Here is a 16,161-nt window from a genome sequence, read left to right as displayed (position 1 = left end):
AATTGCAGAATTTTTTTCACTAAAAAACACCCCAATTTTCCAGAGTCATTATAATTAGCAAGCAGACCTTTTTATTGAGCCACAGCACAAACCACCGCGGTGAAATGACATGCTTTAACTTTGTAATGCTCAAAGCTTGTGAAATCAAGTTAAACCTGAGGGTTATCTTGCAGTTTACACACTGTATAAAAACTTCAGCAAGAGTTTGGCAGTCGCACAGAAAGCATCGTGCCAAAACATAAAATCCATTTAGACTTGATAAAAAAGGTTGTTGATGTTCACAAAGCAAGAGATGGACGTATAAAGTTATAACAATGTTTCCAAGTGTCAAGATCTGTATTGAAAACTATCATCAAGAAATGAACAGAGCCACACAGTACAGAACAAGACTGGTAGAAGTAAGAAGCAAAACATTTAAAAGACTTTGGAAAAAATAAAATAGTGAGAGATGTGTCTACAGACCCCAGAACAACTGCAGAGGACCCACCTTAAACCCAGACTCAAGTCTGCCAAGGACAACCCAGAGAAAGATTATCCATACTGGAAGTGCATCCTTTGGTCAGAAGAGTTGGAACTAGAGCTCTTTGGCCAGAGAGACGCTTCTTCACTAAACATACCTCACTGCACTCTATCAATTTTAATATACGCCAGAATGTATACTTGTACACATGTGCACTTATTTATACGACTGCTATATCCTTCTGGGATTCATAAAGTTTCTCTGATTCTGACTCTGATTCTTATGTTTGAAGAAAGAAGGGAGCGGCGTACAACCCAAAGAACACTGTCCCCACAGTGAAACGCAGTGGTGGGAGTGTTACGCTTCAGTGTGTCTCAAACTAGGAATCTTGTCAAGATGGAAGAAATTATGAAGACAGAAGGTTATGTGAAGATTTTTAAAGGAAACCTCAAGCAGTCACCACCAAAACTGGGTCTGGGTCACCGTTTTGCCTTCTGTCACGACAACAACCCAAAATTATCGTCGTTCCTGGTGAAGAACATTACTGGCTGACCTGCACAAAGCCCTGTCTTTAATCCCATTGAAAATCTATAGGGTGAACTGAAGACCAAGCTCCAGGCCTGAAGACCAACAAAGCTGGAGGAGCTGGAGAGATTTGCCAAAGAAGGATGGACCTGGCTTGGTCAGGAGTCACGAGCGAGACTTGTTGGAAACTACGATAAACGACTGCAGGCCGTCATCCAACAAAAAGGCTACATAGTTGACTATTAGCACTGGGGGGCTAATAATTTTGACTAGTTTTCAGTTTTTGTGAAATAATTTAATTTCTGTGTGCAAAGTAAAATAATGTAAGTATCCAAAATAAAACTAGAATCTTTGGAAACGCTTTACATTTCACAGGGGAGCAGTTTTATGTTTCACAAGATTTTTGTGGTTATATGTGTTGGAGAATCCTGTGTATCCAGATTATTTAAACCAAGACTACATGGGAATTATAGGCTCAAGCTATGAATATGCTAAATGCATGCACTCATCCCGTGGCCTTTGTTGCAAGTGTAGCTATGAAACATAGGTTTGGCTTTTTTACGCTCTCTGACGTTGCAGTGCTATATGAATGAATCAAGTGATCTCAGCGGTGACAAATCAGACAAAACCACATTCACTAACGTGTCTTTTCCGCTTATATTTCTGGGGAAATGCATATTTACTCAAATCACAGCGCCCATATAAATTTATATCATATGTACTTCCAGCCTGTATTACACGGACTCAGTTACTTAAATGAATGTGAAAGCATTAAATGTTTTAAGCGAGCTCGTGAGTATATTTGTGGCAACACTGAAACTGCTCTCCACATACACAGACCTCGTGGATGCTTTTTTCCCCCCTTGATAATTTTACTCAGACGGAAATGCAATTGCCGGTTTGAAATGTGTTGCCTTACGTAAGTAATCACACTGAATGCTCCACTTGTGTTTAAGCGCCGAAGTAGGAGCTTGACTGGGTCACTGCATTAGAAAAAAAAAATCTCAAATACAAAAGTCATGTGCCTTTGATAAGCATCCCAAGTCAACTGATCCCTTTGAGGAACTGGTAAAAACGTGTTGTTTTGCAAATTTCTAACAAGATCTGCTCTGAGGCATCAAAGTTCTGTGGATGACCTAAAATCATTTGCAATCTTAAAAAAAAACCCCCAAAAAACATCCAAACTAGTGTAAATTGTGCTATGCCATCGAATACAAAAAAGTCTGAGACTCTCCGAGTGATAATCGTGCTGTTATTCCTTCGGTGTTTGCTTCACTTTGAGAGATAAGCACCACTGTAATGTTTAAAAGTAAAAATCATTAAAGTTTCACGCTTGTCGCAGTTTTCTTATTTCATTCTTGTGTACTTTGTGCATCCAAAAGCAACACTTCCTGCTATTGTCTGTCAGACGCAAGTGACTACACAATCTGTCGCTCTCTCTTTCTTTTTGTCTGCATGCGTGCACACACACACACACAATGTCCACAAACCCCATCCCCTCCCTCCTCTCTGGAGCTTCTGGTGCAAGGGGAGCCCTGCCAAATAAGTTAGTTTGTGTGTGTGTGTGTGTGTGTGTGTGTGTGTGTGTGTGCGTGTGTGTGTGATAGGGCAGAGCAACTGTGTCTTCTCTGAAACAGAGAATTAAGGGTAGCGACTTCGAAAGGGTGAGAGAGAAAAAGAAAAAAAACTACAGCGAGATAGTTCAGCTCACATGAGAGGAAGTGCAAGACACAGAAAAGTCAGAGGGAGCTGCTTGTGTCAAGCAGTTGACTGTGACTCGCTTTGTGAGCGCACGGTTGGGCTCCGGCGCTGCAGCACCACCACTCCCCTGTCAGAGCAGGAGCTATCTTCTCCCTGAGCTTTCCACTCCGTCCCACCACTGCCTCCTGTGACTGACTGGACTCGCTGTGGGAACACAGAAGGACCACTCGCTGAATGTCAGCGCAGAAAGCCGGTGAGCTTTTGCACATTTTCTATTTTCTATCTATCTGTGAAGGAATAATTAACAGCTGTGTTAAAAAAAAAAAAAAAAAAAAAAAGAGTCTTCTTCAGGGACTGAACGTAAATGTATCACCAGGAAAGTATGTCAGCCTTTCATGAACTTAGGAGTGGATTTTTAGTTAAACTTGCAGATGTGGACGTGGTTTTTTTGGTCCAGTTGTTGGACAGTGGTTTTAAGTGCTAAGAGTTTTGGTTTGGCTGTGAGTTTTGAGAAGATTGGGTTTGTTCTTAATTTATTACATACACTGTAATGTATGCAAACACTTTAAGATCATACATGTTTATCAAATGCCCGGGAAGGACACTGCGGTTGGGTAACAAGGATAAATGATTTCTTACTCCATTTGTTTTGTTTTTTTCTGGCTTTATTTGTTTGGTTTTGGACGTGCTGTTTCTCGGGATTGGGAAGGGGAGAAAATTGGAAACAGAACCAGGCACCCTGGAGACTTAGTGTGTCCACGAAAAGTATAAGAGCGCCTAAAACGAGTAGACAGAAAACAACAGTCCCTCGCTGCGATGAACTGCTGGAGGAGACAGAGCGATAGAGAAGAGACGGCGAAAAGGTGGAAAGAGATTTGTTTGACAGTGAGAGTTGACTGGTGGCACAGCAACCAAGGATATCACGAGTAAAGGAACATTGGAAATGTGTTGACATGACAAATCTTGCTTTAACATGGCATGCTTTTTTTGGGGGGGGGGGGGGGCTCATTTGTAGAACGCAGGTAAAGTTAGGGGGGCGCACTGTACAGCAGGTTTAGCTTTTCACCACCTCTTCCTTGTTTTCGTGCACTGTGACTCTACATACAGTAAATCTTCCTGCATAAGATGATACGCTGGCTTCAGCCTTTGGCTCCTCTCTCGCTCAAAACACTAAACTTTGGCTCTATTTTTACTCCCTTGCGCTGCTACACATTTAGAGACTCAGCTACGTGTTTTTTTTAGGACTATAAATCAGACTTTAATTGCTCTGCTGTCCTTAAAGTAATGGGGGACATGACGGCTCTTTACATAGTTTTGTTTGGCTGAATTAAAAGAGAAATTTAAAACTTGTAAATTGAGGATTTATAGCAACATGTGGAAATTCATGGACAAAATGATTAATTAATAATAATGGATATTTGTGGCCATTTTGAAAGTATATTGGAACGTGACAACCTATTTGATTTGATTGGAGAAGAACAAAGTGCAAAATGTGAAAGCAAATTTGAGAAGACAAACAAGTAGATGAACTTGGTAGTTTGTGTTTCTGGTGCTGTGATAAATCATCAGAGTTCTGGTTTGTTTGGTTTGTAAAGGTCGGGGGGCAACAAGTTAAGAGGCCACGGTCTTCTAAAAGTGGCCTTCTGGGACGTCACTCTCCCTCTCGGTTTCAGACTTTGTGTCTGAGGCCAAAGGAAGGACTGCTAAAAACGTTTCATTTTGAGATCTGCGACATTAGTCTTGCGGTCTGCTGTGGCTTTCTCTAAAGGTTTCACCTGAGGTCATTGTTTATTTTTGGAAATCTCCACCAATAATTTTTGTTTTCTGATCAAACCCACAACACATCATTTGTTTTTGTGGATTTGCACCGGCCCATTACATTTTCCGAGCTGCTGATTGAGAGTACCGTAACTTGGCTTTACGGCAGGCCAGAAGTGCAGCAAATCAGAGCGGCTTTCATCAGGCCGGCTCTGGTCTAAAGAGGGTTCTTCATGACAGGAGAGGCTGCAAACTGGAGTGAAGTGAGCACTATAAAGCAATGAGGAAGGACGTGTAGAGAGCCTCTAGTGAGTGTCCTTTTGTAAGCTCAGGTCGTCTTCTTAGGCTGTTGTTTGTTTTGATTAATAAAAACAAATGACCCAGTCATTAATATTTATACTACCATCTTGTGGAAGTGTACTTTTACTGCAAGAGCCTGATCTGTGGCGGCGTTGAGCTGAACTGGAGGAAGTAGTTTCATTTAAGAGCTTCAAAAATTTCAAGACCAGATCCAAAAAGCTCTCATAGCAGGAAAGATTATATATCTTAAGGGTTTTGCTTTCCTCTCTGTTTAAATTTTTATGTAGGCAACAGCATGGGTTATAAGCAGGAGGATTTTCAGAAATGCACTGTGGCCGCTGCGAGCACAGTTCCACATCTTAAGACCTTTCTTTCAAGAGCAGCAAAGTTTACAGAACCTTCAGTAAAATCACCACCTCGTGGGTTTGTGCAGCCTGATATGCAAAATGCGTTAAAAGCCACATTGAACACATTGTCAGAGGTTTATACACTGCTCCAAACTTTGAAATGTTTTTCACACGCGCTCACAGAGGAGTGTGAAGGCGTCACAAAGCGACACTTTCCAGTGTCACAGACAGTTTCCCAAGAAACCAGGCGAGCGATGAGCGCCGTCGCTCCCCTCTGTGGCTTTCCTACGCTTTGCTGTCGGGAATGGAAAGGCTTTAGAGGCTGCACCCGCCACTGCGAGCGGCCTCCAGCAGCCTCCCTTGGTTCAAAGTTACCACACAGCTGCTAGCTCAAGCTTAGCGAGGCCCACCTGAACACGTGCTATGGTTTATGACACAAGTTTGAAAACCACAATTTTACAATGAATACACGATTTTTGTCTTTTTCATTTTTACTGGCTTTCATTTAACTCGGTTTTGCAAACCACATTAACAGCTTAAAGCACCATTAATTATGCTAAATTTATCTTTTTAGCCACTTTGAGGAAACAAAGCAAGCTATAAACACAACACTAATATATCACACTTTACACTGTGGGCCATAAACAGTCCACTTTGATTTTAAGTGGGCCAGACCAGTGAAACTCCTTCTGTCAGTGTAAAGAAGGTGAACTAAAATTTAGTCTATCAGATTTCTTAATACAAGAAAAATAAGTACAATTTGGACAGTATGTCAAATTTTGGGGCTTAAATTGTGAGACATAAATGTGTAGAATTAACATCACATTTCTGTAGCAGATAGTGAAAAAATAGGAGGTTTTCTGTCATTTAATTGTTTATCTATCTATTTTCCAGTGGGCCAGCCTGGAGTCTTTGCCAGACCGATTCTAGCCCCCGGGCCTTATGTTTGGCACCGCCCTGTAAAGTGTTGAAGCATCTTCATTGGCTAACTTTTATCTATCTGATGCTCCTGCATTTGTACCTAACAGTAGATCATGTTAGCTTTTATGATAACATACAGCTGCACATGAAAAAGAGGCTAATGAGAGTTAGCGTTAATCTAAACAGGAAAGTGGTGCAAAACCAAAACAATGAGCCTAAAGACTGCAGAGGTTGGAAGTGAGCACCTCATTTGAGGTGGCACACAGCAAATATTCAATCCTGTGCTGCTTGAGCGCGTCCTGTTTACCATCCCCTCATGCACGCTTTCTGTCAGTTTACTGCGTCTGCTAAAGTCTTTTTGTGGGAAAACTGGAATAACTGGCACAGTAGTGAGAAAAAAAGGAGCAAACATAAAAAATAAACATATCAGAATGAAAGAGAAAACTGGATAAGTAAAACAGACTGCACATAGCGCCATCTGTGCATGTTTCCCTTCATGTCGAAGCACGTTTCTGTCTGCACAGATGTGTCTCTAAGGTAGGATGACAAAAAAACAATCATTTATTGTTGTTTATGGATCCTCTGCTTCCATCCATTTTCAGGAAATCTGTCCGACTGATAACTCCACACATTCCAATCCCAATCCCAATAATGTACTGAGGTATTTCCGTGCCTGACCCCTCCAATATCATGCACATTATCCGCATCCTGTGGTCAGTATCAGACAAAGAAGTTACACTTGCACGGTGAGCAACAACAAATTGCCACTGGGCGTCTGTTTTTGGTAAATGAGACGTGCCATTTTTTTCACCCTTTAATCACTTTTCACTCTTCCTATCTTTTCCTTTTTCCGTTCTTTCTGGCAATCTGCCCTGCAACTGCTGCTCCCTCCATCACCGTATTGCCTGACTGCATTCCTCTCATTCCTACCGGCTTCCTGTGACTGAATGAGGAGCGAGCCCCACCGGCCACAAACCTCCACCTTGAAGTCCTTCCCATGTATCCCGTGTGCCATTTCACTCTATCGCTCCCTACCAGTGTTTTCCGTTTTAATATCCTTTTGGGAATTTGGGGGAAAATTGAGCCCCGATACCTCGCTGACATTATCACTTTATGCCAAGGTGAGGATATTTTTACTGGAGGGTCTAGTCAGACCCCACTGTCCAGAATCCAAAAGGTTTGCATGGTGAAATCTAAATACTCAGTGCTACCAGCAGCCAGAGTGCTCGTTGACTGCAAAGGCAATAAAGTGATGCTGTGAGGGTGGAAAGTAAGAAGGGAGAGCTCTACTGACATCTGTAGACAATGTATTAACATAAATATTAAAAAATAAAATCATTACCAACCTTATTAGGCTGCAAATTCCAGCTGACAGTGATCACTGCCAGCTGAAAGAAGCCTGTTTTTGCCCTCCTTAATATGAATAATGATGTTTTAATAACAGCTCATGGAATGATTTAATACATCCAAAATAAGCTAATTTATTGGCAAATGTAATTTTAGTAGCAACCGTTTCCAAATGACCTCTATATCTGTAAATAGGAGAAGCTCTGTCTGAAGCATGTGCTGTTCAAACTCGAATCAAATTCAATTTGCTCGAACGCATCTCAAATGATTCAGGCCACAGTCAGCCCCGTGACTCTGGGATGGACTGGTAAAACCTGCCAAGAGTACAAGGAAAAGCACAAAGTGCTGTTGATAGGAGGTTTTTTTTAATTCTCAGGCCACAATTTTCCCTTTAGGTACATAATTTAACAACCACAAATCTACTGACTCCATCATAGGACCAGTCTGAGTCACATGAAATGGAAAAAAAATAGAACTGACCTAGTTCGCTGACAGTTATCAGTTGTTCTCTCTGGGATTAGTTTATGTTAGGTTTTCCAGTTATGCTGACTTAATCTGGATGAGCATGGATGCAAAAGAACGTGTGAGTATTTTTAGCGATAAAATAGCATATTGCTGTCCAGGAGAGGAGAGAAAGAGACATAACGGCAGATATTTCAAGAAAATTCTCGATAGTATTTTTTATGATATAGAGAAAAAACTTGCTGAACAATGTTTTATTGATGCTTACAGCTCAGGGACAGCAGCATTTATGGGTGAATGTAAATACATAAACTATCAAAATGGGAATCTACTGAGAATTTCCCTGGAAACTTTAAGGAGAGTAAGAACATGGCTTTTTAGTTTAATCACTAAAGATACTTAACTTTATAAATCTTAGCCTACACAATACTGTCGCATGACAAAACTGAAGAATATTTTCTACCTGGGATGTTGTGTGGGTCGAGCTCTTTTAACCAGTTGCTTAAACACGGCAGTAATTTCCATCCACCATTTGCTCGTCCTGTATGGAGTGCAACTATCGAGTGCAGCTAGCGATGCTCGGCTGAGTCATTTGTGTACTTTTGGGTCACACATCACCAGCTGCTAGTACAGTACTAGGCAAACGTCTTTAGTCATCCCTCATTTCTTTATATTCTGAAAGGAACATTGGAGATAAGTGCAGTGATTCATTGAAACATGAGCAATCATACACGGAAATACAGCAAAAAGGCAAACACAGATTTTGTACAATTGTAATGAGCTTGAAAGTCGGTTTTTCAATAGGCCACCTTTAGTCTTCCACACTGTCTTCACTCTCCAATCTCTTACACAAAACTTCTTATAATTTCTTTAAGTACTCTTCAGGAATAGTTCTCCAGGCTCCTTCAAGGACATTCAAAGCTCTTATTTGGATGATTGCTGCCTTTCGTTCCGTTAGACTTGTTGCCACTGATTTTCAGTCCTGTTCTCTTGTAATTTAGCATACCTCAGCCTTCACTCCCTGTTTCTTATCTATAAGAATGGCTTACTGAAAGCTTCTGGTAAGACTTCAGTGAACAGCAAATGCATCAAGTGAAGGGCCAGGTGCATATCTCAAGTCTTTGCTGGATTTTTATTTTTAACTCTTTTTGTTTTACCTTCACTTTAAGGACACACTGCACAACATGCTGAGATGCGTTTTCAGCTAATAGTTCTTTGGGAATCACTTTGTTGGTGCAAAATTATTATTTTATGCCTGTTAAACTGTTGTCTTTGGCATTTTTCATCGATTCAGCTAAAGAAATTGGTACAGATTGTATATTTTTCCAACAGGCTGCTAGTAACAAATGCCTAAAAACACAATTTAAAACCAGTTCTTTGATAAGTTGTCTGCAATGCGTAGAAACAACACTGGTTCATCTCTTGTGAAAGCTGCCTTTTTATGCTTGAATGGGTCAGTGTTAAGCGGCTTAAGAAAAAAAAAAACCAAAACAAACATTCACCTGAAAATGATCAGGACTGGATTGAAAATGAGTGGAAAAATCCGCCAATGTCCAAAGAAAAATTCTGAAAGACCTTTGAAAGCCTGGAGAACTATTGCTCAAGACTCACTTTAAAAAATTAAATAAAATTTTGTCTCCTTGGAAACAAAATAAAAACATTTGAGGGGTGACATATGGTATTGACTTTTTCATGGCTTCACAGCTTGGTGTGTGTTTAGCAGGAGTAATTTTCTTGCATATTTTTCAGAGTCCTGTGCATTGTTCAAGTAGCTCCTTTTTTAGGTACTAAATCATCATCGGAGGCTTGGCTCTTGCTGTCAGAGATACCTGGGCTTGTCCCATTGTTGTGAGGACCGTGGAGCACAAACGCATGGTGTTGCTGTAGCAATGATATCACAGTCTATTACTTTTATATTATACAATGTGATATATCTACTGTCCAGTGAGGTTCACATGGTGGTCAGATGACAAATTAAAAAGTAAAATTAGCAGTTAGCAGTTAGCTAAACACAGACTTTCATGGCTTCCAGGTCATTTCTGTGGTCAGATTTACATGTGAGATAACATAAAACTCCAGATGTGCACGATGTATTTGCTATAAAACTGACACATTCAAAATATCTGTTTAACTATTTGCACAATATGATCATTAATAAGGCAAAAACAACATTTGACCTGCATTCTCGTCCTGCAGCAAATCAGCAACTGCTGTGTCTACATAACAGCACATCAAACACAGAAAGTTATTCATCTTTATAGATGTATTGTGAAAGTCGTTAAGGATCGTGTTAATCAACGTTACGGTAGTTTCACTTTACTCATTGTTAAATTATGCTGTTGCTGAGGGGATGTGTAGTGTGGCTTTTGTTATGTCACCAGTGGTGACTCATCCTATTGTATTTCAGTCAACTGTTACCTACTGCGATACCTGCATTCTTCTGTTTTTGGAAGTGGAACTTAGTAACAATGCATGTGTGTATTTTTTTTTTTTTTTCATTTTTAGCCTGATGACTGTAGCTACAAGTCTTTTTGACTGATGACATGTCACAGTAAGAAAAGCACGGGTGTCATTATTAAAATCAGTCACTGCAGTGTTCACGCTGTCAGACTCTCATGTCTCGCACACAAAAATGTAAGTAATTCCTTTGCTTTTCCTGCCATGACATCTTATATCTTAAATACAAGTTATATATTTTTTGGTGGTTGGAGGGGGAGCTATGAAAAACAAAGTTCACTCTGACATTTAGAAAATACTGAAGTCTGCTTAGCCTACAATAGAATAGAGACCAATTCTACCATTTCCACAGTTTCTGAACAAGATTGTCTACTTTGGCTTAACTAGCTTTCACTCAGTGTACAGTAGATACACTCGTTGACCGGTTTATTAGGTATACATGTTTAAATGCTCATTAACACAAATGTCTAATCAGCCATTTGAATGTGAAGTGGTTGCTGGTGCCAGACAGGCTTTTCTGAGTATTTCAGAAACTGCTGATCTATTCCACACCATCTCTAGGGTTTACAGGGAACAATCAACAAAAATAAAAATAGAGAAAAACCATCCAGTTAGTCTTTGACTGAAAATGCCTCGATGATGTCAGAAGTCAAAGGAAAAGTACCACAATGTAACTGAAATAACCAGAAGCAGAAGACCACACAGGGTGCCACGCCTGAAAGCTAAGAACAGGAAACTGTGTTTACACTTCAAATAGGCTCACTAAAAGTGAACAAAAATAGAACATTAGAAAAATATCGTGACTTCCGATTTCTGTTGTGTTAATCTGATGGTAGGGTCAGAATTTGTTGCAAACAGCATGAACGCATGGATCCATCATGCCATGTGTTAATGGTTGCGGCTGCTGTTGGTGGCATAATGATGTAGAGGATATTATCTTGGCAACTGGCAACAGCCTATCAGAGTATTGCTGCTGACCAGGTCAGTCCCTTTATGACTGCAGTGTAGCCATCTTCTGATGGCTGCCTCCTGCCCCGTGTCACAAACTTCAAATCATCTCAAACTGGTTTCTTGGATATGGCAATGAGTTCACTGGCCTCCACACTCAGCAAACCTGAATCCAACAGAGCACCTTTGGGATGTGGAGATTGCGTCACGGTTGAGCAGCTCACAAATCTGCTGTGTGACGCTGTCACGTCAGTACGGACCAGGGAAAGTTTCCAAAACCTTGCTGAATGTGTACCAAGAAGAATTAAGGAAGTCCTGAAGGTAAAACAGGGTCCAACTCAGTACTAGCAACGTGTACACAGTGAGTGTTTCTTACTTGTAGCACAACAGTTTGCAATATAGCATAAAGTACAGGGACAACAAAGTGATTCAAACTGATTATAAATCTATGTTGAAATGGTCTGTGGCTATATTGGTACGTTTTTTTCACGTTTATGCCAGATGTAGAGCAGAAGACACACACACAGACACACACACAGACACACACACACACACATATCCGCATCTCCCTTACCCCGCGGAGTTCAGCAGATGGAGCCCGCACACCAGCAGCACACACGCGGATGAAAGTGAGACTTCAAGCTGGTTTTATCAGCAGTTTCAACACCGACAGACGAACTCGGTGAGGAGGAGACAGATAAATAGAAAGCAGTGCGTGCACACTCGCTTTCTCTTACATAAGTTGATTACCGAGACATTTCGGAGCGCGGAGGTGATGTTATACTGTACGTACGGACGTACGGCTTAGACAGCGGCGCGCGCTCACGGCTGGAGCCGTCGCTTTTGATATTTTTACCTCGCGCAGTCAGATAACTGTCACAATAACGGAGGAAAACCCCGGCGAAGATGACGAGGATAGGCTGTTGGACTGTGCTTACGTTCGCCCGACTTGGTGTAGCTGCCTCGTAACAGGATTTTTACTCCCACCTGCCTTTGAAAGTTTCAAATAAGTCGCTTTTGAACTTCACCTCCAAAAGGTAGGCGGTGTTTACTTTCTTAAAGTGTTCTGCAAAAGTAGCTAGAAAACGTGGTAAATGTTCTAATTACTTAAAAAAAATAACCCACTGTCACTTTATTACTTTCTTGTGCACGTAGCCGAACTACTTACTGTGTCCACACTGTTGTATTGTGAAAATGTGAATTCAATTTCAGCTCCTCTGTTTAAAAAAACAAAAAAACACTACAACAAAAATCTTTTGACTTCAGTCCAAAATCTGCAGGTGTAAATCCTAACATGAAGTTATACACTTCAAAAATCGCTGGTGTACAACTGTTTAAAAACTAAACTACTATTATTATTATTTTAAATAAAGTGAGTTTCCATGTCTCGAGATCATGACCCTACTATGGAAGTATTTAACAAAGAACTGAATGTGTAACAAAAGGTGGCCCGGTAATCTAATCTGACAGACAACATGACTATTTTAGGGCATTAAATGGGGCAAATAAGTGTGCAATTATGGCGTTAAGGCCTCATTGTGAGTGGTAGTGTAGAATTTCCTGTTGGATCTATATCTGCCCATAGCTGACAAACTCCACTGCTCATTCACTACTAGGAAACAAATGTTTGCTTGTGTGATGGACTGTGGGCTGATGTGCTTTAATATGAGAGAAGTCGTGGAATAAGAAAACAGTTCAATCCCACCCAAGCCCCTTCAGTCCAGGGAAAATAAAAGCACACCCACATATACACACCCACAGCAGCCATGCTGGTGTAATGGTCTCATGTGTCCAGGTTTGCTCCCTCTCTCACCACGGGATGAGGTCATAGCCTTTAGTGCTGTTACAGAGATACAGTTACATTAGTTTAATGTGGGCCGTGCCAGAGGAATAGACACCACCTACACCCCGCGGCCCCTTTCTGTTGCCTTTTAGATTTCTCTGCTCGCATCTATGTCCCTTTGTGTTCACAAAAGTGTATCCCTGAATAAAGACTTTGATCATATTGTATTTACCAGGCCTTGCTGTTAGCTTATCACCTTACCTAAACTATTCCCTTTGGCCCACAGGCTGTGGCAGCACATGGGTTAGTCACTATGACTAGGCCTTCTATGGCAGAGAGAACAAAAAGAAAAGATGATTCACGCTTACAATGCTGATGTAGAAATTGTGTTACTGTCTGCCTATGGTAGACCAAGGCCTTTCTCAGTCAACTTAACTTTAGCTTTTTCTCACACAGCAAACATGAACTGACAGTGACACTTTGGTCTAAGTAGCTTCTCTGTGGTGGGGGCTGATATCAGTCAGTGTTGTTTTGTTTGGTTTTACAGCATGAAGCCTAGTTTCACTTTGCATTGGGGGTCATAGAAATAAATGGTGGTTTAAAACATACTAAATCACTGTATTTATTTATTTAACCTAGCGATTAACCAGTTGGTTTGGCTCATCTTATAGGGGACGCTAGTCGTCATAGACTTGATTCCCACAAACCCAGTGGGACATACAGTATAATAGGAACCATTGGTCTTAATGAAAGCCTGATTTGAAGATCATGTGTTTGATTATCAAAGTAGATGTGGATACATTTTCTCTTGAATTCCTAATTGGTTCATTCATTTTGAGATGATGCCATAGAGATCTATCACGCAGAACAAAGGAACTGTTGTTTTCCAGTTGTTTATTTTCTTTTCGTGAATTATACGCACTGGATAGATTATCATGGTAGTCGCCAGTTTATTTTCATTGTCAACCAGCAAATAATTTATGGTGTAAATGGGAGCTGTAGTATTGATTTTATCGAGCAGAGATCATAAACTGACCATGTAAATGTTTTATTTTCGCTTTGCATGCTGCATTGATGACTAAGCTGACCAGTTAGGGATCTTCCACCACCAGCATTAATCACGTCTTTCCAGTATATTTCGTCAGTGGTTTAAAAACAGTTGAGCAAACACTGATAGAGAACCTTTTTCTGACCCCTCTTGATTGGAAATAAACTCATACATTTATAGTAAGAGGCACAACAAAGACATATTTAGTGATAGGGTCATCATCCGGTATCCATTTTGGGTGTCTCTTTGTCCTTTGTAGGGTAGTTATGGAGGAGAATATTAACCTTTTCCCAGGACAGATAACCTTTAAAAGTCCCGAGTGTTTTCCCTGTGTGAGCTCTGACAATAGGGACAGTGTTCTGGGCTGGCCAGAGCCCCAGATCACATTTCCTGTTCCTGATTTAAAATCAGCTCAGCTGACTACTGATACACTCTGCTCCTCAAAAAAAAACAGTAACAGGACCATCACTCTGTTGTTTATCATGTGAACTCGTGTTTTTGTTTGTGAGAGAGAACGGGCATAAAATGAAGCGTAATAGGGAAATCAAAGTTCAATCAAAGACCGTGAGCAGAAGCAAAAAGCTAGATTGTACCAGAAGACAGTAAGCTTATTCTTACTAACTGCAGGGTGTATTTGAAACAAAGAAGCCCTTCAGCGTACATAGTCTTCTTATTAGTGTGCAATAACAGTCAGCGATACATAGTATACCACAGACACACGAGCGAATTAGAGTAGGAAGTCAATATGAGAACCTGTTTTCTCAGTCAAATCAGCCTTATGCCAGGTGCTGGCTTTTACAGGAAAAAAAAAGATGTTTGCCTATATTTCTGCATGTGTGGGCGTGTAAAGGCCACGATCCGTCACATAACATCTGGTAATATCTGGATTACAGAGTAGGATGAATGTCTGTGGGTGGAGATGGGTTGCGCAGACTATTGATCTGAATCAGACCATGCTCAGATGATCAGTCACTGAAGTACTTTCTTTTGAAGTACGTAAAGCAAGTCAGTTGGTGCTCCCATCAGGTCAAACGGTGGTTCATGCCTTCATTTGCATGATTAAGGGCAGAGTTATGTAAACATGTGTGGTATGTATAGGCAACACCTTTCAGAGCTTTAAAGCCTCATTGTTAGTCCTAAGAGTGAGAGGTACATCGTGCATGCGTGCATTTGTGTGTGTCCTGTGTGTGTCCTCAGGCAAATTTCGGACTCATCCCAATCATATGAATGCACTCTTGGCCAAAAGTTATCTCTTTTTTCCCCGTCTTCCAAAAAACAGTGACCTCTTGGAAGTCTTGGAAGAGAAATAATGAAACCATTTCAACAATTGTCTGTCTGTTTGTCTGTGAGACGTCGAGTTGGAGAATCACACTATGGGAGTTATATCCTCCCATTTGCAGCGAACTGCTGACCCCTCACCTTTTCCACCCCAGTTCAGCAACACATCATCACTAAGAAAAGTCTTATGTTATGGTGGAGTGTTGAAGAAACAGTCGCCAAAGCAGCACTGATGGCCATGACAGAAAGACGCGCTCACATATTTGCATTTGCTATTGTCCTGTTGAAGTTAAATGCAGGTATGCATGACTTGTGTTGTGGTGTTCTAAAGAGCTGTTCATACTGGTTTTGCCAGGGTTTAAAGAGCAAACCAAATCACAGTAAGAGGAGTTAAGCCTGTTCTGTTTCTCAATCAGTAGCTATGCCTTAGGGGTGCTTAAAAAGTGAGCACGGGCTGTTTAAAATATCTGTGTCGAGCCGCACAGCATGACAACGCTTGACAACCACACAACAATGGCATTAATCCCACCCATGATGCCAAATGGCTAATCGTCACTCCTTCTGCTGTACTACTGATTCCAGATGTTTCCACCAACTCAGTTTTGTGGGCATGTTTAAATAATTACACACATCTCATTATGAAACATATGCCAAAGACATACAGAAAATTCATTGCAGACATTTCAACATGTTTTCCTTGGATTGAGTTATTAAATGTATAGTTGTATGGTTCCAGTTTCCTACATTTTTCATCATTTTCTATCATAGTAGGACTGAATACCCTCATCTTTGGGATTTAATTTAAATTCACTGCTGTAGCTTCTTG

General features: G+C 40.8%; 1 protein-coding gene across 2 annotated transcripts in view; it reads left to right on the top strand.

Annotated features, from left to right (window-relative positions):
• The first annotated feature begins 2,503 nt into the window (after positions 1–2,503).
• The window catches only part of LOC120731769 (histone deacetylase 7-like), a 39,826-nt gene continuing 26,168 nt past the window's right edge, over positions 2,504–16,161 (top strand). Inside the window, exon 1 of one of the 2 annotated variants that reach the window (XM_040028986.1) lies at positions 2,504–2,939. In XM_040028986.1, coding sequence (XP_039884920.1) covers positions 2,921–2,939 — 19 coding nt within the window. In that variant the 5' untranslated portion in view covers positions 2,504–2,920. Of the gene's footprint in view, positions 2,940–9,421; positions 12,264–16,161 lie in introns of those variants that run through there. The other variant, XM_040028987.1, reaches the window with a different exon arrangement.

Source organism: Simochromis diagramma, unplaced genomic scaffold, assembly GCF_900408965.1.
Source record: "Simochromis diagramma unplaced genomic scaffold, fSimDia1.1 OVJJ01000483.1, whole genome shotgun sequence".
NCBI lineage: Eukaryota > Metazoa > Chordata > Actinopteri > Cichliformes > Cichlidae > Simochromis > Simochromis diagramma.
The sequence above is the reverse complement of the archived record's forward strand: the minus strand, read 5'-3'. Positions and strand labels throughout refer to the sequence as shown.